This window comes from Acipenser ruthenus, chromosome 21 (assembly GCF_902713425.1).
Source record: "Acipenser ruthenus chromosome 21, fAciRut3.2 maternal haplotype, whole genome shotgun sequence".
NCBI classification, from domain to species: domain Eukaryota; kingdom Metazoa; phylum Chordata; class Actinopteri; order Acipenseriformes; family Acipenseridae; genus Acipenser; species Acipenser ruthenus.
In genome coordinates this window covers 23161254-23184631 of record NC_081209.1, presented here as the reverse complement: position 1 = coordinate 23184631, position 23378 = coordinate 23161254, and the positions used below count along the sequence as shown (strand labels likewise).

The following is a 23378-nucleotide window of genomic DNA, read 5'->3' as shown; positions in this document are numbered from 1 at the left end:
ATGAAAGCTTTCAGATAAGTTTAGCATATTTAACTTTCATTAGCTTAACCAACCACTGACCAGAACTCAGTAAATGTAGGTCACCATGAACTACATTCTGATGCTCCCTTGCATGTTCAAAAGGTATACATTAGGACTATATCTTATATAGGATAACTCTTGCATATCCACAGCCATTTAAATCATTACCACAAGGGTCACGTAACATTTTCTAAACCTGACTGAAAGATGTTTGCCTGCTCCAGCTGTTGCATAATGGAGTTTTAATAGAAGCAAGCATATTATATTAGGTTTACTATTTTGTCAGCATCAGGAGTCCTACATGAGCAAGATGTTTTTGCATATCACATTTTAAATAAAATAGTATCAGTTTAATCACCAGCTATTGGAATCGCATGGAGTCAATTTTGTCAATGCAAATGAGACCATGATGCCTCATTCTCAAACAGTGGCATTAGAGTACTGTAGGTCAAAGCCTCTGATACAATATCTGTAGCATTGCACCTACACGTATGATAACAGCACTTAACTTCACAAAAAAAAAGTTTACAGTTCAGCCTTATTGTTTAACCCACTGTTTTAGTGGAGGAAGAAATTACTGGTGCACACCCCTAGTGGTGAATTGTATACAATATCTCCACTTTGTTAAAAACAAGTTCCTCTGGCTTTCTCAGTCAGTTCCAAAAGTGGGTATTATTCCTTAAAATGCTTCTGAATTAGCAATGCACATATAAGATGAGATCACCTGTATAATCCCAATATTGTTGGTATTTCCCGTATCTTTACATTTCCAGTAGTGTACCACTCAGTTTTTTTTTTGTTTTTTTTAAATTATTATTAGTCAACTGTAATGAAAACATAGTCAGCAGATCAATTTGCAGAACTGGTAGTATTCTATTGTTATGCTTTTTAAAAAGTGCATTTGTACTGCAATTTGACTTCTGGGTGACTGTTTACTTCCTTCTCCATAGTTCCACTTCTGTACAATTCCCTTACTTGGACTGCTGGCACACAAGCTTATCATTCACCTGTGATGCACTGAAAGCAGCAGTGGTCAAACACATTACTATTCATAGAGAAACATGACAACTCTAGATCTGAAAAAATAAAAAATATATCACCTTTAAAGAAATGCTTTTCATAAAGAGCCATGCAATTAATTACCTACGTGAAAATGTAATTCCTAATTATAGTTTCTTTTAGAAACCAGAGAAAATACATAAATAAACATATTTGTTTTAAATACAAAAGTACTTTTTTTGGCAAGCAACAGAGAAACAGAAAAATCACCCCAAGTTAATTTGATCCAACACTGCCTATCTTCACATAATAAAGACTAATAGACTCACTACATTTTAACCATGGAAACAGGAACACTGTTTACAGTGTTTATTTTTCATCTTGAAAGTGTTCTTTGTTTAAAACTCATTTAGAAATCCTGTTTTTATTAAGAAGATGTAGGTCAGGCTCCTGTTTGAGCTTCCTTTTAATGTGTGAGCCACTGATATCATATAGTCACAGCAGTTGGAACAGACCTTGGTGACATATACTTTATATAACATACCAATATGAGTTTCAATGTGTCTGAAATGTACTGTGCCGCTCTAGATTAATAATCCATTGAGGGGTGTCCTGGAAAACTGTGATAACCCACAATTTCAATTTCTTTATATAAACTCTCCTTGAGCCCTATTACCAACTGAATACAATGTTCTGAAAGCTGAAGTCTGTGGGTAATCGAGTTTTTCCACCATGTCTATTTTCAGACAATAGTTTGTGATAGCAATATTAAGCCAAATAAGGTGAATCTGATAACCAGTCTTGACCTTTTCACCCAGATTAGTCTGACTCCCAAAATGGCTGTATAGCGCTGCCAAAGCTATAGAAACGCTATAATTCTGATTTAATTCAGTGGTCTGTACATCGCCTTTTGGCTGGAGATAAATAAATACACAGCTTCCAATTTAGCATATGATCTTACCAATGAGGCTATTGGAGTTGTCTGCAGGGTTCAAGGATTCTAGCTGATGCTTTTTCTCAATCAGGTGTTGCTTTAGTTTGCGTTAAGGCTACAAATGGAACTAAATGAAATGATAACAAAAAAATGAAAATATGAAATAAAATGCAAGAAAAACAGGAAATGGTTACTACATGCAAAAAAGTAGAACCTCAATAGGATCATTGTAGGTGCAGATGATGGCACATGCGAGTTTCTCACAACTGAGAGATGCATTTGAAGCCTCTGTTTTAGATGCAGTGAGCAGTAAATAATCATGAATGATCCTATTAAGGTATATATATATATATATATATATATATATATATATATATATATATATATATATATATACACACACACACACACACACCCACGCAATAGTGCTGTCACCAGGAAACGTTTAGTGTCAATAGACGGGCACCATGGTGACATTGATTTTTAGCATAGGGACCTTTTAGCAAATAAGTCAGTAGAGGAACTGTGATCTGTATAGTGGGACAATTAGGTAAGTGTTAATCACATACTTGTTTGTAAATTGTGAAAACTCTAAATGATGCTGCTGCCGTCTAGTTGGCGTGCCAAGGACACTCTTGGAAACTCAATTAACTTTTCCTGATTAACACTTTTTAATTAAAAGAACAGTAATTACTGCACTTCTATGACACAGCTAGCAAACCAGGAAAAAGTCCAGTTTATTCTTTTTTACAATAATTTTCTAGAGACAGAATTGAACTGGAACCTGTGATCACACAAGACTGCAAGTATCAGAGGCATTGCTGCTGTTTGGCATGCCACCTGATCAGTCAAACCCCAGTATATACTGTAGAACATGCAGAATGAAAATGCCATAGTAAAAGATCAAAGGCTGTTTAATGGGGGTGTCGGCCATACAGACCATACAGATCATCTTGTCAATTCAGAGAGACAGATCAAACGCAGCCATGCAATTCATTTCAGTAGGATTCCGAATTAAGGGTATTCTATCCTCCCTCAAGACCAGTCTGCAGTCAGTATTAGACCTTCAGATATACTTAAAGCATTTTAAATGATAAATGGAAAATAAAAGCACTGAGATTTAAGAAAAAAGGTGCATCTTACAGGTCACATGTGTACATGGCATCTTTATAACAAAGACAGCATTTAAAAAAAATGATATATAGTGTTTGCTTCTAGGACTTAACAGAGCTTAGATGTGTTATTTAAAACCACTCACTGTGCATTTGCAACTGTTGTGAAAACATTGTATCTATGGTGCATATTCAAAAGAAGAATACAAATAGCCTATTTTCCTATGCAGTAGCAGTGGTATAGTACATGTATGTGGAAGACATGCAAAACTTAGTAAACAAGGGCTATGTTATTTTATAGATACATGTAAACACCACCCTCAAAAATGACCAGATAGAGCTAGCTAGCCTTGTTGCACGGCAGTGACCTCTACAGGCCAAGCGCTATGCTGCAACCTCCCTGGTCAGGCCCTTATATCTAGGACTCAGCTGCTTGGCAACATCATTGCTTTTGAAGGTGAAAAGAAGCAATTGACTTGACAGCTATGGTGAAAGGTAGCACATTGATATTCAGAAAGTGATTCACACATTTGGTCTTAAATGTATTTAATCAAACCGTTTTAATAATAGTATTAACCAATCAGGTAAGTATGAGAAGCTCCGAGAGATGGCATGTCTGTACACTTTAAAAAAGGACTACACCTTAAAAGGAAATTCATACAATAATTTTCACGTTTTATTAGTTAACAGGACGAAATTCACTAGTATTTACATAGTGCAAAAGACGCAGTTGCTATTATTACTCAGAACACACATTATAACAAAACAGTTAAAGCAAGGAAACGAATACCATTAATCTGACAAGACCTCCATTGAGCATAAACAGTACTTTCCATTATAATTTTTGTGGGGCTTACACAACCAGTTATCAAATTACTGGAAATTGCAACAGAATTTCAAATTAGTTTGTGTGACAGCTTAATTTTCCAGACATTGAAGTACAAACAACATATATAAAACTTACATATGCAATTTCAAAGAGAAAATACCCAACCTCCAATATTTAAATAGTTTTTTAAACAATTCTTAACATGATACAAATGGAATACTGTAAATAATTAACAATTGCAAATGTATATCATTGTTATGAAAATAATGAAATAGCAAGAGAAACACAGACATTGTTAGAAACCAGTAATTGCCTAAATGAACTGGATTTGTAGAATGAAATACTTGAATATCTATTATATATAAAGTAGCGATCATTAATAGTGTCAGGTGGAACACTGAAGGTGAACAATTCAATTAGTGACCTGTAGAAGAAACTGACTAAATGGTAAATTTGTTGAAAAACTAAAAAACAGATGCATCACCTGCTTTACCTTAAAAGATGTTTGTGATCACAAACATGGTACATTTACTTCATTTTTTGTTATGTAAATAAATTACATCATAATACAAGTTAATAATATCTGAAAACAATTTACATCATCGTTATACCTGGAGACTAAAAAACAGATTAAAAGTACAACAGAAACAAGACAAGAAACAGAAAAGTTCTTCCATTAACACAAATACATTGCTGGGGGACACTTTGACAGACATATTTAAAATGTTGCACGGTACTAAAGTGCAAACGAATGGGTTTTTGATGGGGACCAGTGTAACTTGGACCTGCTAGGGTGAGGTATTAGTAGCATTACAGACAAAGAAACAAGTCTGAAAACATAATCCAATGGGGTTTTCTAAAAGCAAGACAATTACAGCTTGTAAATGTTGCAAGAACCACCCTTACATTTTAATATGGGGCCAAGATTATATTTTTTGTAATCTTTTTTTTTTTTTTTTTTCCCAAAACTGTATGCAATTATATTTTTAGATGGCATTTTACTTTCTAGATAAACAGTTTCATTAGTTTCTTTCTTTTTTTTTTTTTTTTTTTTTAAAAGAAGAAAAATGGAAGCCAATTTGAAAATCAAAAGAAAACTTTGTATGCATTGCCTGTACTAATATCCAACACATAGAAACTACAGATGGAATGTGATCTTGTATTGTTCACACTATACAAACCATCTATGCCTCGACAGACAAATAATTGTATGAGGAATACTTTTTGTTTGGAAATGTAGAACTATAGGGAACAAATTATACATATTCCTGTATGTAAATTGTTATTGTAGAATATTTACTATACCAAAGGAGTTTAACCTGAAAAAACAAATGTATTACCCCTGGACATACAGTACGTTCTTAGACCAAGAAAATGAATTTAAACAGATTTAGTGGAACTCTTTTTTTATTATCTAAAGGCTGTTGAGATGCATCTCTCATACTTACTTTTGAATTTACCTCAAATATTCTGCCTACTCAGTAAAGCAAAGGCAAAATTTTTTTTAAAAAAAAACTTCCACAAAACATTAACTTTCCCTTTCACCAGTATTACAAGTTTGCAAAAACAAAAAAACATCCTGAGAAAAAAATATATTGTATTATATATTAGAATGTCATTGCTGGATGAAATGCAATAAAATGTGAAATCCTAATTTTGTGATGTCTAAGGCTTTAGTCTAGAACTACTTTGTTAAATAAATGGGAACAAAATGTATATACAAAAGAAGAGTGTTAATATACATGTGTTAATATACAAATAGTATCTGTAACCAAGACAACAAACCAAAGTTTCAAAGTCATGTAAAAGTGCATAACCTTCAATTTGTTCCAAAAGCTGTATTACTGGCATTCAGTATGTCATTATCCCATATGTAGACAAGATTTTAAAAGAAAGCTACCATTAATAGCACATTTGACAAATGATACATATATTTTTTTTTTAAGAAACAGGTCTGAAACACGTAACTATTAGGAAATAATGCAAATCAATTTAAAACTATACAGGCTAAACGCACCTCTCCAAATGTTCGAGTAATTAACCAATGCTGTTTACAATTAGTTGCAGTTATTTTAAAATATCCCAAAATGAAGAAACTGTGGAGTAAGTAATACTGAAAGTCCTTTTTAACAAATTGCTAAATTTTGGAGATGACAAACATCTCAAAAAACTTTACAAGTTATCCCTATGAATGGTTTTCAAGTTTCCTGAGATTACTGATGTGAGGCTTGGATCACAGTACGGAATTAGAAAACAAAGTGCCCCTTCTGTGAAGCTGCTGGTTTTAGTCAACAGGTTATGCTCTTGGGTTTGAGCTGCTGCTCTTTATGTCCTAGAACGGGCTCTGCTTGCTCGGACGCTTCTAGTTCTTCCTCATCGCTATGTCCACCATCATCTTCCTCTGTGCTGTCCTGGTTTTTGCCAAGCTGCAGGTTTTCCAAGGTCTTCTGGGCCTCCGTCACCCAGGACTCAATCCTGCTGGTGAGTGGCACCTCCACAGATAAAGGCTTGTGGTTATAGTCCTCCTCCTCTTCCTCATCTTCATCCTCGTCCTCCTCCAGCATGCCTGGTACCAGGGTACTGGTTGTGCTTGTTATGGAGGAATTAAGCAGGTCCCGACAGCTTCCATCAAGGGACTCAGTCTCAGTGCTCTGCTGGGAAGCCCATTCCAGGGTGTCATCTGGTTTCCCTTCATCTTTTTCAGCACCACTCACTGCAGCAGTTTTTGCAGGCTGGGCAGCCGAGGTAGCAGGGGCGATGCTGGCGGCTTTGACATGTGGAGTAGGAGCTGCCTCGCTGCCTTTATCAGCTAATACGCCAACAGGTTTCTCTGCTACAGCAGTCCTGCTAGCTGGCTCCTCCTTCTTGGTCTCTGATGCTTCTAGTCCATCAGAGGTCTCAACCATGTTTCTCCAGTTTGTTTCTATAAATAATAGGAAACAAGACCGTATTAAAAACAGGGAGTTCTGAATGAAACATAAGAATGAAAAACATTTTTGAATTCCTAGTCTATCTTTTAATCTCTGTTCAACTCTGTACATGCAATCCAGATTGTCAACACTGGTTATAAAACAGAATCTATATTGTGGAGAAATCAATCCATCTTTGGGATTTGAAATGTTACCGTATTCTTTCTCATTGACTTCGGAGATAGGCTCTGAAATGACACTGCAGAAGGAGATGGCACTGGCTGCAGACGGGTTCCGCGAATGACCCATGTGGTGGGGGGCCTTCTTCACATTCTTCAGCGCTTCCTCAGCTTGCTCCTGCTCCATGGCTGAAACCATGTCTTTGTACGCCTTTCTAGCTTCCTCCGTTAGTGACACCAGTTTATTAAACAGGCACTGGGAAATAATCAAGATTATCAGTAATCTATCAGTATATAATAGTGACACATTGTTTCCTACCTATGCATCTATTTTATAATACATTTATTTCAAAGTTTTGGCAGGGCAACTTCTCGAACTCCATAGAGTTCACACAAACTGTCTAAACATTTTAATAAAAAATTGTGACCGAAGGGGATATACATAAAGTATAGTATATACTATAAACTAAATACAATAAATCAGCATCACTTGATAATCAAATGGTTGTAAAGCTGCTTTTGTTTCTCAAAGTTATGTTAAAGTTAAGCTTTTCACATTAAAATGTTGTGGTCAAAAGATGCAATTAGGTGAACCACATACAATACACTTATTATCTCTTGTATACAACATATTCAAGTTTGAAGCCCTTCTTCATCAGTGTGCTCCAGCAGTGTGCACCCCCACGTACACCATGACTGATACATTTGTGTTTCTCTAGGACAGTGTTCTCAATTCCTACCTCTGCCCCACTGAAGTTGAAGATTCCCACAACACTAACAGGAACCAGTTTGTTGACACAGCGCCCCAATGCTTTGCGCCCCAGGGCGAAGACAAAAGGAATCTCCTGCTCCCTGGCCATAGCTATGACATTGTACAGTGCTTCGTCCAGTCCACCTTAGCAGGGGGGGAAAAAGGAGGTTAGTCTTTAGATCTATATGGAAACAAAAAGTGGATATTAAAGGGAAACTACAGTTCATGAAACAATTTAACAAGGATATATCTAATATGGTGGCTGGTTAACAAGGTTTACAATAAACACATGAATGCCCTTTTAGAAATGTTTTTGCTGCCCCCTACCTGTAAGTAATAAAACAATCTGCTTTTTGCAGTTTCTAATATTTCTGTGGTCAGATCATTAATAAAACTAGGACAGTTCACATTGCACCATCCCAGGGTCGCACTGTTGCATTTATTCATTAATTGAATATATCTTTGGATTTCAATATGCATTATAATACATTTCAATATATTGCAATTGTATGTAATCACTATGTAATTATATATGATTTTCAATATAACTGTATGTAATTAGTTTTCAATTCTCACTACTATTTAAAAGGGTGGTCCACATTTCTTTGAGCTTGTTCTTACCTTTCGACTGGATCTTTTCACAGTTTGGAGAGATGATGACGCACTTGATCTTGTTGAGTCTCATGTGCTTGGTCACTTCACGTAGACCCATGACCAGCCTTCTCTTGGCTTTGGCCTTCGCAGGGTCCTTCTGGTAGATACGCTCCTGGAAGCGCACGAGTTCCTGCAGCAGGACGGTCACACTCTCATCAATCTCCTTGCTCAGAACCTGGTTGCAATACCTAATTCATTCAAACAATTCAAATAGAGAAAAATCACTTAACAAAAACCACCAAATCCTGTGCATAGAATATACAATTCTAAAGTTAAACAACACTTAATGTTTAAAAGTAGTTCCCGATTTGAATCTTCATTTTTTATTTTTTTATTTAATCAATTAAGTTAACAATACGTAGGGTGTCTCTAATTATAAGAGATGCCAATTCGAGCAGCCTGAACCTCTTAGGTTTGCAGATAAACTAACTTTATGCAACTGAAAAAAAAAAAAAAAAAAAATCTTGTGAAATATTTGTCAATTAAGATCTATTTCTGTATTTTATGTACTGGTATTTTTAACAAATATGGGAACCTCAAATACAAGTACTATATGTGAGCAACAGGATGTACCTACAGTTATGGTTTATAAATAGGTAATAATAATAATAATAATAATAATAATAATAATAATGACGACAACTAATAACCAACTGATTTGTTCTACTAGCAGTGTTGTGGGGTTATTAAACCTCAGTTGGCTGACACAAAATAATACCACAATGCATAGATATTTCTTTAGGAATGAACTGCACCAAAACAAGAGTGTTTTTGTCGCTATAGGGTTGTTAGAATTCATGATCTGTAAGGTTTGAGAGATTCGGGTAGGCTGGAGCAAAGTGCTTACATTGGACAATTCTGATAACAAAAGCCTGTTTGTAAAGAGAAGCATACAATGCACTGAGAAGCAAGCAATCTACAAGCCACTTGTACCATACACTGTACAATCATTTATTGTATAGTCCTTCCTTAAAAGAGACCGTTAGCATTTACAGCACACATTTCAGATCCTGAATATATTTCATTTGGGCCAAGAATTTGAAACGCAAATAATTGTTTTGCAATATTGTTAACCCATGGGTAGCCTTGTACTAAGGCATTTATGGATCTATATATAAGCTCTCATTAAACCAAACTAAAAATAGAGCAATTCAAAAGGCAATTTTTGGTTCTTGTGTCTAATATGCAGGGTGTACAGACCAAAAAGGCACACATTTTATTTCAGGAATGAAAGCTTACAGAGAGCAATTAGATTCTGGTTGCATCTTTTTTTTTTTTTTTTTTTTTACAATATCTTTCAAAAGCACCTACTCTCTGAATCGCCTGCTGTGTATTTTCGTGATGGCCGATGTTGCCATTGGACTTCCTATTCCAGAACTAGCAGGGGATCCTTGAGAGACGGGAGTGATGCTGTATGGCGAGTTCTGGCTTGCAGGGGAAAGAGAGGCATCGCTGGGCATGCTAAGACCCATTTCTGCAAAACAAAATGCTTTTCATTTTTCTATACATGCACTTGAACAAAAACACTTGTAAATACATGGGAATGAGTAGACATGTTGTATTAAAACCATTATAGCAGACACTGAATACCATGAAGAAACAAATACAGCTGCATTGTAAAAGAAACACAGGGTAAGCAAATTATGTTAATGTAACACACACCGCAGTAAAAGGGCATACAGGTATGAGAAGGCACTGCAGATTTACAAACCTTCCTGAGACACAGCTTCCCTGGACTGGTCATCAGTAAAATGTAACTGTAGGTCACTCTGCTCTTCTGGTTCCACGAGACTGTGGTCAAGAGAGTATTTGCCTTTCTTTACTTCTCTTTCTTTCAGAATAATCTAAGGCAAAAAATGTGCAAATGTGTTTTAGTCATCACTTCAGGTAATTTCCTTTTAACCAAGAAATGGTGCAAACTGCACTCAGGCATAAAGACTTTGAATCTGACCCCATGTATCAACATTAAATCAAAATAATAGTGTTGCTAAAGTGCCATAAAATAGCATGTATTTATCACACTATGACCGACATAGCATTGCTATAGCTTTTTATTCTTCGTATTATTTTTTCATGTAGTATTGTCAATTTCTAACCTTCTTCAGTGCTGTTGGCCTCTTCACCTTGGGAACCTCCCTTTCCTTTCCTCTTTTTAGCCTGGGGGCAGTGGAGTCCAGCACGTTATGAGGCCCAGTATAGGGCTGGCTTTTCAGCATCAACTTCTTGCTGCTGGAATCCTTGCTATGGAAGGGGGCTGCAGTGCCAACTAGAACGTGAACAGAAAATAAAATCACAAACCACAGGGAATTTTCAGGAATTCACTTATACAAGTGCCATTGAACAATTAAAAATCCTAAATTGGTGCTTCATTTCTCCAATAAAAAGGGTCTAAAACACCTCTTTCATTCCATTGGACTAAAACAATTTGGTAAATGTAGAAGTTTTTTGGGTACCTAAGATCCTTGCTGTAATGGGGTAACTCCTACTTTTTACATTTGATATTTAGCTATTTAAAAAAAAAAATGCTGATTTTCCAGTAGTATTGTTAATCCGGTCACTCAGATCCCTCTCAGCAAATTGTATTCTCAAATGAATGCACTATAGTAATGGATTACAAGATTCAAGTAGCAAACATATCTGGTGGCTCCTATTCGCACATACCACTAGATTATAATCCACCTTGCAAACCTAGCTACTGTAACACAGCACCTGACAGTACCTGTGTAGGACAGTGGCTTGGTGTTGGTGAGCTGACGAGCCTTCATAGCCTGCTGCTGTTTCTCCAGAGCAGCCAGCATGTCTCCCAGATCCAGCTGCACTGGGGTTTTACTCTTCTTCCCAGCAGCTTTTGTCAGGGCTTCCTGCAGAAAACATCAATATAACACAGAATTATGAGATGGCACTATTGTAATACTAGGACATGCTCAGTGACTCAGTTTTTTCCTTGTGTATTAATTGTTCCTCAAATGTACTGATGTTGCCACTGTCCATGAATGTGTCTATAGTAACTACAATACATGAGTAGCGTTCAAATTGCAGCCCACATAGCATGGCATTCGCCCACAAAGTAGAAACCTCCCCACTGACGAACTACACAAATGCGATTCCGAGAGATTTGTTATTAACTTACTGTAATCGTAATACAATCTGCAAAAGCTGACCTGAAGTTTCTTTTGTTCCATGCTGATCTCTGAATATTCCTGGGCAGTGGCCAGGGCTGCAGCCAATGCTTTCTTCCTCTGACTTTTCGCTCGTTTAGGTACAGAAGTGGTAATCGGAATTGGAGTCTGCACTATGTTCATTGGAGAGTTCTCAGGCAAATTATCCAGCTTAAAAAAAACCCACACACAACACTATTTAAAACCATTGTTAAATATTTTTAAAATCATGCTTTTTTACAAACCACCGGATGCAACCTGATGCATTGTATTGGATAGTAGTAACATGATTATTTCTCCAACTGGTATTTTACTTCTGCATCACTGCAAGCTGTAGGTGACTGTGTATGTGCTTTATTACAGTACTTACACTGTAGCAATAAGATGAGCTCAGCAATTTCTCTGTATATGAAACAATACAAAGACAAGGTATACAATGGCATTGCTTACAAGGTTCGTGGGAAGTTTTGGCTGTATTGGTTCAGTCTTAGTCCTTGAAACAGCAGCTGCAGGAACCAAGTCTGGAAATTCATCTTCATTCTGGGAAGGAAATCACAAAGTGCATTAACAAGCAGTAGCTCACAGAGGTCAATCATATATATATATATATATATATATTTTAAATTGAGAATATAAGCATTTCTCTTGTGTATTTAATCAGCTTTAAAAAATATAACTGGGACTATTTCTTAATTGTCTGTATATATTTTCTTTAGTTATATATTCATCAGAATACTTAGAAAGGTGATTAAGCTTGTTATCTAACACTTCAATCAATGTAACCATACCTCAAAATACAAGGGCTTTGTGGTTTGCTGTGCACCAGTTAACTGGCTTATATTCGGTGGCTTCCAATCTGGCGGTCTCCTTTGCAGGCTTCTCTCGGACAAAGTGCTCTGCCCTCTGCCTCTGTATCCAACCTGCAAGTCAGACAAAGCACATTCTCTTTATACATGCTCCATGTATGTAATCTCTTACAAGTTTAATATCCTAGGAGGTGCGTTCTGTGCCATTCTCTATTGTGTTTTTTGCTTAGATCATGCTTACTAACTATTCTAGCAATACTTGCCTATGAAAAGGCTGATTACTGGAGAAGTAAGGTGGGGAAGCATACCAGTGTTGCACATATTTCAGTGCACAATGCTTCACCTACTGTAGTTCACAGTGAAATGCTTATATGATTCTACAAAATCAGCCGCTATACCTATACAGTATTCTCACCATTACCGCAGGACAAATTGCTGCTATAAATTTAAAAAAACCAGCTGCTTTTTATTGGGATGATAATATCTTTTCTTTGAGTAATTTATGCAGGTCTTGTTTCTACCTTTCTGAAATACTGTTCTCTCATAGAAATTATACAGTATATATTTTTGAATCTATAGTGGGTTCTACTACAATTTCTGATTTGTTTTCCATTGCCTCTCTATTTACCTGGGCATAATTTCTGTGTTCGGCTGGTTTTCCACCTCTAAGAAATTGTGAATTTCTGTCCATCCATGTTTTCTGAGTGGCTTGAGAGGCTACGTTTACCCAGCTAGCAGCTGTGAAAGGAAACAAGAATCAATGAAGTCAAGTACGACGACCAAATCAGGTATTAAACAGTAGAGCTTATGCACAAAAAGCTTAACTACCTGGTGTTCCGGCTGATTCAGCTACCTGGAAAAAGAGAACAATATATTATATACAGGCAATTTCAGCATCAGTTCAACAGCATCCACAATAGATCTAAGCCATTATAATCCATACAAAGGACACAACAACCCATTTACAGCTTTTATTTCAATGCATCTCTTGCTCATTTTATTTTTATGCAGCTACGGAGACTTTTTAAAATACACCTAATCTCTTCCTGGTATGCAGGGCTGAATTAAGTTCATGATTACTCAGTCGGATCATGTGACCTACAGCACATTAATTGAAAAAGGTTTTAAAAAAAATAAAAATAAAAAAAAAGGTCTTTAGCACAACAGAAGGAAGGCAGGGACAACACTGCTAATGCAAATAGGAGGTAATAGAATATTTAAATGGTCTTAATGAGTTACATCTAATAAAAGTTTAGAACGTGGTAAAACGCCGGTGTAAACACATACAACTGAATTATTAATGGGATCTGAGGTCCTGGTGCCCATGCCGGTGGCCTGATTGTGGCTGTGTTTGGGACTGCAGTAGCCGCTGTCACTGTCAATGTCTGCCTCGCTGGCCCCGTGCTCGCTGGAAGACTCTGCTGCCGGGTGCGACGCTCTTCTTCGCCTTGCTTTGGTTTTCCATAGCAAAGGACTAGTCCGTTCCGAGAGGGACTTATTGGCTATTTCACCAGGGAAATCTAACAACAGGATACATAGCAAGTGTTAACCAGTACACTAAAACAGGAATTGCTAGATTCCAAAAATGTTTCATCACACGACTAAGCAGTCTAACCTTTCAAAGAAAACACGTGATGTCTGAACCCAGTATGATCTGAACTGAAAATCAATAACTTAATAGCAAATAAATGCTCAATAAGAGTCCACAAGAACCCAGCTTTTTCTTATGGTAATGCTGTTACATAGCAGGTCAATTCATATGTATGTTGTGTTAAGCATTCCTTGTATATATAGGTTACCTGTCTGCTGTGCAGCGTCCACCAAAAGCACTATCTTTGATCTGTTGTCGGGACCTGAAGCACTGATCTCCTTTTGAACAGCAATACTTCTCATAGGCGGTCTTTGGGTTCGTATTTGCTGTGGAACCTAGTATATAAAAAATATAAATATCAGGAGCCAGGTAAATGCACATTAAAATATGACAAGAAAGCAGAGGATGAACCCCTATTTCAATACAGTATTATGAAATAAATGGAGCCATTTCAGCAAAATCTTAGGGGGGGGAAAAGCTGAACCCGGAGTGCTTAGGTGCTCATTGTAATAAAACCACTTGTTTTTTTTATCAATAGGAACCACTGACATTACATCTACCAACAGAATGAAAAACCTGAATTCCTTACACACGTTTTATAATCAACAAAGCAGCTATACAACACCACTTCAGATGTGAATAACAAAACCCCAATACAACACACGCACATATTTAACACAATGAACACAAAGAAGTGCACTTATCTGATCCAGTCACGTATCCACATGCAACATCCACAGCCAACAATTTATTCAAGATCCAACACTTATATAGGTCAAAGGTTACAGCTTTGCGTACTGTATTCCACAACTGCATGCTTTGTTAAAGGGACAGCAGCAAATAAGCTATTATACTACTAGTAATCTTGGGAGGGTACTCGCACGGATATCGGTGGTAGTATAGCTTTTAAAATACATGAAGGGCCTGGGGTATTTCACGAGTCTGTTTACCTGTATTTTAGTCCTTCAGTTATACAACAGTTCAATATCCACAGAAATGAAGCAATCATTAAACAAAAAATCACATTATACTACTTTATTTTCCCCGTAGTGAATTAATCACACCACTACTACAAAGGCATATTAACAGATTAATAAACAGAATGCTACTGCCGTTTATTTGACCCTAACAGCCCTATAAATAATTAATTTAATTATAATGCCACATTAATTTAATTATAATGTGGTAATTGCCGCCCACCCCAGCCCCGCACCAATTGGCGCCACTGTATAAAACCCTTATTTTCGCACAGTCTACATGGGCTGATCCTCAAAAAAAGCCTGTTATAGCAGGTTACAGTAAAACAAACAGGAATGACTTGCTGCTTACCTTTGACACCAGTGGTGACCTTATGATGCCTCGCCCCCTCTGGTTTGCAGCTTGGAAGAGCTGCCCGGGTCGATCAGCACACTCACTGGAGACACTGACTACTCCTGCTGTCTGAATAGGGGCTCCATAAGGGGAGGCGAAGGGGTGATAAAATCCCATCATTGGAGTGCACGGTGCAGGCATAATCTGGTAGTAGGCATAGTCATTTGAAACAGGGGGCTGTGGTGATGAAAGGATAGGATATGCAAGGTATGGGCCAGCTGTGTTCGGGTTGGGCTGCTGCCATCTGATGTCACTGTTATACAAGGGTAATTGCCTACAAAGAAATATAAATTAGTAAATCCACAGACCTTACATAAACAGGGTTTAGTAGGAGATCAGGGTAGTGCTTGTGTACAACATGTACTGTATGCATGTTTTTGTGTTTGTTTTTCTTTATGACATGCCAGGGCTATATTTCCTTTAAAAACAAGATTTCACTGCTTTCAGGAGGGGTGTGTGTTAGTCTATTAGCAACACTCTCACTGCTTATACTTCAATGAGGTCATCGTTCAGACAACTACTCCAAGTCAAATTCCCTTGTAATTACAGGGGAGAAAACAGTTCAGTATTAAAATGTGCATATTTTTAAAATTGGTATTTTTATTCAATGCTCAAGTGAATCAAGAACGGCCAATGCAGTACTGTAGGTTAATTTGAATGTGGACATTTTATTGTCTTGATTTTTATTTGTATTTGTTTTAAATGCAACTTAATTGACATTTGAACGGAGTGAATGTACGAGAATGCTCACCTGTTTGGTTGATTTTCCTGTACAAATGGGTAGCATGTGATCAGGTAACTAGGGATGGGAGTGGGCTCCACTCCGCTGGCACTGCCCCCTTCTCCACTGCCATTAGTTAGATTCATTGAGACCAAAACCGCTTCGGAGCCCTTCTTCTGAGGAATAAACGGTTCTACTTCAGCAGAGAGCTTGCCATCCTAAGGGGTTCAGTAGAAACGGCAGTGAACAACCTGAATAAACTACTGCTATTGAACAGTGTAACAGCACGATGGTGTGCTTTAAACAAGATAGGGGAGTATTTGTTCACATCAACTATACATTAAATGTATTCATTCAGGTACCATTTGGTGGCCTACAATACAAGCAGCTATGGAGGTCATAATAAAATGTAATCCTAGGGTAAGTCATAGGTGAAGTATTGTTTTTATATATTCAAGGAAACATGAACAATGAATGTATTGTAACAGATATCCATCATCAACCAGGAAAAAAAGTTACATAAACAACCTGACAATAATATACAAACAGACTTCCGCTTGCTATAAATACTGTATTTATCTTATCAGTGCACAGTTTGCTTTCACGGTTGTATAACCTGTAGCGTATGACAGGTGAAAGGAAGGCTGGCACTATTAAGGATTAAAATGCTAAGCTGTTTCAGGTCTAGTGAATGTCATTTAATTCTATAATAGCTCTCAGTTCATCTAAAGGCTTATAAATATTTCATTGCAGATTTACAGTAAGCCAGTCTATTTCAGGTCTTAACTAAAAATAGTGTGTCACAATAGATTGCACAATAGTGAAACCTACTGTAGGTAAAAAAAAAAAAAAACCTTGAGAGTGCTATAGTGAACTATTGCTAATTTATTACTTGGTTGTTTGGTTCTAGTTTTGTAAAATTAGCAGGTGTTTTACCTCTTTTAAAAAAAAGATAGCAATTAAAGACTGGAGTAAACACTTTGAAAATATGTTTTACAGATTTTACATTTGGTTTTCCAGAAGCAAAATAGGGTTGTTTTCTGGCAGAGAAGTGCTTTAATTATAATTGGAAGAATTTGGAAATGTATTCAGTTATACAACTGCACCCCCTGTATATATTTTCAGACTTGCTAACTATAATACTGTGCAGTTAGTAAGAAAACTGGTGGTAAGAAATGGTTTATAATATTATTCAGGCTCTATAATCCCAACGCAGTAGACAGGAAGGGAAATGGTTCCTCATCTTTAATGGAAAATAAAGAATGGGTTAAAATAGCTTCGATCCCAAGCAAACAATCACTGCTCTTGATCTGTAGTCAGCTGCACACTTGGCAGCCTAGGCTGCTATAATCTCCAAGTCACCCACTCACAGAGAACAGAGTGACCAACCCCATAACTCCACAACAGTGAGCCGCTTGCTGTGCATTAGCAGAAGAATAATGCAGCGTGTCTCTGGCATGCCTTTGGATTGCTCTCCAGAGACTGGCAAAGCACAGAGATAAATTCAATTTATGGCCCTTTGGTGTACAGGGGGAAAGCATCAGCACACTTGAGCAGTGAGTCCACAAGGCAGCACACTGTACCATTGAAGAGCAAGCTTGGGGGGATCCCTTTTATTTATTTAAGCTGTTCACAATAAAACTGCTTTCACTCATACCCTGCTGCCCCCTGCAAACACAGTAGATTTCAAAAGTCATTCCAAGGGGTTTAAGTAACAAGATCTATTCACTTGTAGGCAGTGTGTCTTTTACAGTAAAGTGCACTCATTTATTTAACTTTGGAGTTCAATAAAATAAAAATAACCTAAAGCACTAGTCAACATATTGGTGTTTAACATTTTTCTCAGCTCTGCTGTGTGTAAATATTCATAGCTTAATTGTTGTGACCATAAAGTCAAACTTCAAGGTTTATGATGTCAAATACACAGGTGCTGGGAGGTATATTTTTAGAAAAGTAATTTCCGTCAGCCGTTTCAAGATATCACTATTAACCTGTTGAGTTGATGTACCTGAACTACTAATTACTAGAGGAAGTTTCTTACTATTTTCTTGGAAGACACTCCCCGGCCTTCTAAATTTAAAGCACCAAACAGAAACATGTAGGTGACTAAATATAGAATTACATGAACTAACTGAAGACTACATTACATGCATTAGTATAAAAGCCACCAGATTGTATAGCTTTCACTAGGCAGGTTTCTTTCTTACTGAAAAAGTACAGTGGAAGGGTTTGCAAATTGTGACTTGTTCCAGTTTTGCTGCATCCTTATTATACCGTACATGGTATCTTTTAATAATTGCATTTTGAGCCACTCTAACAAACCAAATAAAGCAGGTCTCCAGATGAACCACATCCTGTACATTGACAGCCATTGACCCCACTTCCTGGAGTCTGTGGGTAGCAGTTTTGTAGTCATTTTGCATACTGCTTCAACCCAGTGGACCGTGTGCATTGAAGCTGTTTTCTGGTTGCTTAATTCCCTAGTCGCGCAAAGAAATAAAAAAAAATAAATTTTAAAAATAAATTTTATTTATTTCACGTCGCTCCAGCGTCCTCTGCGGTGTGAAGATACTTATCTAAAAGTATAGGTTCTATTAATTTGGTTGCATCACTGCCCACACAGTATTCGCTTGTCGAATCACGTCTGGTGTGTAGCGGCCAATGCCTTGTCGAGGCCATCAAAAACAAAAACAAAAAAAATATGAGAAAAGCATTCCGTTATTTATCCCAGGATCTCGAGAAAAGAGACAGGATTACTTCAGTTTTCTCAAGATCCTGAGACAAATTATCTTGTGATCTCAACGTAACAAATTATTATTTTTTTTTTATATGGCCAGAGCTAGCCGCCGAAATAACTCAACCAAAATGAAGGAAAATGAAAGTTTACGGCAGACTAACGACTATACAGCTAGATTTCATCATCACTAACCGTATGATTAAATTAGGCTTTCAACAACAAAGAAAAGTTTGTTTCTGAGTGTTATAGAAGTCACTGAATTAGAAAACAAAAAATTAAAACAATGAAATACTGTATCGTATATAAAAATGCCAAAATGTTATTGTGTAGAGCAATACAGAACTCTGAATTGGGAGTGGGTTTTGGCACCAACTAGCTGAACAAGCAAACGCCTGACACCTCATGCCAACATTTTAGAAGGGATCGAATTAGCAGTAAGATCCCTTGTTCTTGTTTGTTATTGCTTCCAGATTTCTTTATGATGAAAACACTAAGGATCACTGGCTGTTTTTTGACAGAGCTGTTTCAAATGATGCTTATTATCTTGTTATCCATTCAGTCACCGTTAAACCTCCAATTGTTTAACTTTAATTGAAATAAGAAAAAAAATAAAGACAGCAACAACCACAGCTAAAAGCAAACAATTGTCTTCAGTAAATTTGGTTCTGAGGTCATCGGCAGATGCAGGGAGACAAGAGCTGACACTAATAAGAACGGAGTGGTGGCATTATCTTTTCTGTGTGTTTGGATATCCAATGCATTAAAGAGGGTTTGTTTTTCATTGTACAGTAGATGCTTAAAGAGACATGTGCTTTAAATTAAGAGAACAATCAACACTGTACATATGTAAATGCTTGCTGCAATCAGGTTTTAACACAAAATCTGGAGGCAAATCACTACCAGCATGGGCTTTTAACTTTCGACCACTGACAATGGAATATTTAAAATCTGTTGTGTTTGTTACACCATTAAAGATAGACATTTAGTACAAATTCCCTACCCATGTAACCTGTAACTGGGTTACAAATATTTATAACCCAATAATGTCCTTAGCATTCTCTCTATAAAAGAGACCCTATTTTATTCTTGTCCTCATAGATTTATGTTGAAGCTGTTGCCATACAGACTGTCCAGTACATTCTCTTATTTTAGCATTAATAACTTGTATTGGTTCATTATAAAGTATTCTTTATAATTATACACTGTACCTGTTACACATGAATGCTAAGTATGCATGGCTTTCATCATGAGTAAATCTAAAAAGAAACTCTTAAAAATGACTTATTTTACAATATAATTGTTCCACTCCGAGTTTAATTTCCAAAATGTTGTTTAAATGTGTGATGTATCCTTCTTAACCTAACAGACCAATTAAAATAACAAATAACAACTACGTTAAATGTCTGCTTAATTCAGGTGTGTCTGGAAAAAGAAGATAAAAAAAGCACATTCAAAGAATGAAAGTTATACATTCTACAACAGTCCTTAAAATGCCTCACTCTTAAAAGTCAGGAACACGCTTTTGAAAGTCTATACCACTTGTAGTAAATGTCAACTCTCTGGAGGAATGCGATCAATGCCGTATAACCATATCATAGCAAAAAAAATAATGACGATCGTTTACTCCTGTCATTTTTTTTTTTTTTTTAAAGATGTCAATTTATCTGTTCATTTTACAAAACTAGAACCAAACAACTAAATAATATCATCTAAGTTCTCTCACTCTTAGTTAAAGACTGGAGGTAAAGCTTTGAAAATATGGCCCAATATGTCTTGCGGATTACGATGATCTAATGACATCAGACAAACCTAACTGGGGCAGTTAAGAAACGCACCTACTGTGATTTGAAAAAAGTAAATTCAATAATGAAAACCAATACCTTCAAGACAAACAGCTAAAATATTACACATTAGGAACCCCCGCCCCACCCCGTTATTTGCATTTGTACAGTGCAGCACTCAAGACTAAGCTGTTGCCCCTGTCCTGGAGAAATGTTACATGTCACAACTTTGCCATTATAATTAGCTTCGAGAAGCCTCCACACAAAAAAAAAAACATTATCTACAGACAAAGACATTAATAATTAATCACAAGATGCGTTACATTTCCCCTGGTCAAGTAAGTACATACGAGCATTATTACTAGTGCCTGCTTCCACATTTTGCTGTTACGGTATTGTTGGGTATTATTGTTTGTATTTTAACCAGGCAATAGATGTTGCCAGCACTGACTGTTTGCTCACTACGTAGGAACACAAAACAAAACCAACAATTCAATATATCCATTTTACACATTAATACATTTGTAGCTGACCGAAAGATGCAATTGTGATGTTTTCACGAGGACAAGAAGCTTCCACGAATCCAATCTCGAGTACGACAGTGCAACAGCGCATACTGTCGTACACAGTATAATTTTTATAAACACAAAAAACATAAATTATGTCAGTCTGCATAAGAGTGTACTTAATGTCCTTTTTTGAAAAGTATTAAGCAAATGTAGATGATATAACAGAAAGATAACATTATCTGACAATACAGCTGTACGTTTCCTTTATAAAAAAAACAACAAAAAAAAAACAACTAACTCTGGATTTTCCATTCAGGGCCTACTATAACCACTGCATAACCCAGTCCCCGTAATCCCGTTTACCTTGTTGTCACTTGCGTCCATAGCTGCCTATCCAGGTACTGTGACAGATTCACTGTGTGCGTGTGTTGCAATTATCAGGAGGTTGCTGTTATTTTCTTCATTGTCACTTGAGTGGCTCTGTTTAAATGAAGAAACACACCCAGCCCGATCGCTCGGTCTGTATTTCTACTATCACTCAGTTCCTGCACTCACTAACGGGATCAACATTTAAGGAGGAGAGTCATCTGGAACGGAGGCCCTACTGGCTCAAAAAAAGATTAACAACTCCCTGCGAGCTAACTTTGCTGGTGTTCTACATAAAACAATGCAGCCCACTCACAAAGCGTTTAACTCAGGAGTTATTTTAGCACAGTAACTGTGTTTTTTAAAGGATGGGTGTTCTACATTGATATTAAAATTAAATAAATAAATTACAGTTACATGAATAGCCAAATTTATTTAATCAAAAAAAAAAAAAAAACGACGACACGCGTTAAAGATTTTTGAATTGGGACCAATAATATGAAAACTGCTTTAATTGGGCAATAAACAATACGGACATACTTTTGACATTTTAATACTCTTCTTTTTACTCATATTCTAATTTAACCAAGGTCTCATTGTAGGAGGCTGTGTGGTCCAGTGGTTAAAGAAAAAGGCTACAACCAGGAGGTCCCTGGTTCAAATCCTCACCTCAGCCACTGACTGACTCATTGTGTGACCCTGAGCAAGTCACTGAACCTCCTTGTGCTCCGTCTTTCGGGTGAGAAGTAGTTGTAAGTGACTCTGCAGCGGATGCATAGTTCACACACCCTAGTCTCTGTAAGTTACCTTGGATAAAGGTGTCTGCTAAATAAACAAATAATAATAATTGTAAAATCCTCTGCCTGGAGAAAGTGCCTTTACATAAAAATGCCATACTACTACTCAAAATGGTTCGCTTGCTTAAGTATTACATGTCATATGTTTACTAGTTGTAGTACAAAAACATACTGGATTACTATCCCTATAATCCTATGTTCATAATATATAAGCTAATAATATATGGTGCTTAAATTAATGTAAACCAATTTTAGCAACTTTATAACAGCAAGTTACTAAAAATGACTAAAATAAAATGTTACCTATTAGCCTATGCATATGGCCTAAATAGGTCACAAATATAAAGATGTAGTAAGGGGTGGAACTGGGTGCGGTAAAACAGACAATAGCAGAATTTGGAATGGTGCACATGGCGTTCTAAGTCTTAAATTATATACAAAACATTTAACAGCTTAATTATGTTTTTCTCTGTTTCCATATTTAAAATACAATAAGCTATAATTGCAATGTTACATTATGTTCAAGTTATATAACTTAATACCGTAAAGGTCAACACAGTCCCAAATTATACAAAAGGCAGTAAGAATGACCACCCATGATTTCCCCAACGAAATCTGGATTTGTGCTGAACTTTATCACAGCTTTAACCATCCACAACTAGCTTGCTCCTGCAACACTAATCTGGTCACAAGCGATACTATTAATGAGATACATAACATGTTTGTGTGGTGTCAAACTTGCTTGAAACTATGATATAGCCGGGTAAAACATGCATAGTTTCATTATTTTTAATTGTATTGTTTATTTAGCAGATGCTTAACGTTAAAATGTTTCTTATAAGGAAAAATAAAATAGAAAGACAAATAAGGATAGGGAGAGAAACGGCAGATGAAAAGACACAGTAGACATATAAAAGCAAATGAAGAATTATAAACATTTAAAATACATAACTAACTAATACAATAACACAAAAACAGAAACAGCCCAGTTTCATCATTGATCATTATCATAACTGATTTACAGAAAACAAGCAGAGCCCAACCTTCTTGCTCCAGGGCTGTGAAGTTGACTTTAAATAGAAAACAACATCAGTCACTTGATATTAAAATAGCACACAGAGGTATAAACATCTTTAAAGAAACACTAATAAGA

The 23378-nt window shown here is 36.6% G+C and overlaps 1 protein-coding gene across 1 annotated transcript; it reads right to left on the bottom strand.

Moving 5' to 3' along the window:
- Positions 1-3720: 3720 nt before the first annotated feature.
- Positions 3721-21662, bottom strand: LOC117428359 (selenocysteine insertion sequence-binding protein 2-like). The gene is made up of 18 exons (XM_058995117.1): positions 21426-21662; positions 16066-16253; positions 15273-15588; positions 14152-14278; positions 13640-13872; positions 13181-13205; positions 12981-13090; positions 12335-12466; positions 11997-12086; positions 11550-11717; positions 11108-11249; positions 10485-10654; positions 10100-10232; positions 9700-9862; positions 8356-8576; positions 7724-7878; positions 7020-7239; positions 3721-6818 (listed from the first exon to the last, which is right to left on the bottom strand). Exons 1-18 carry the CDS (start codon positions 21444-21446, stop codon positions 6184-6186), a joined length of 3249 nt encoding a protein of 1082 aa, XP_058851100.1. The 5' UTR covers positions 21447-21662; the 3' UTR covers positions 3721-6183.
- Positions 21663-23378: the final 1716 nt, after the last annotated feature.

Bases quoted from the DNA above. Each gene is read 5' to 3' on its own strand.
- LOC117428359 (XM_058995117.1), bottom strand. From the start codon at position 21,446: ATGGACGCAAGTGACAACAAG. The intron at 11,250-11,549 runs GTCAGCTTTTGC...TGTTTTCTGCAG, and splicing joins TGGAACAAAAGAAACTTCAG to GAAGCCCTGACAAAAGCTGC. The intron at 10,233-10,484 runs GTTAGAAATTGA...TTTTTGCCTTAG, and splicing joins GGCCAACAGCACTGAAGAAG to ATTATTCTGAAAGAAAGAGA.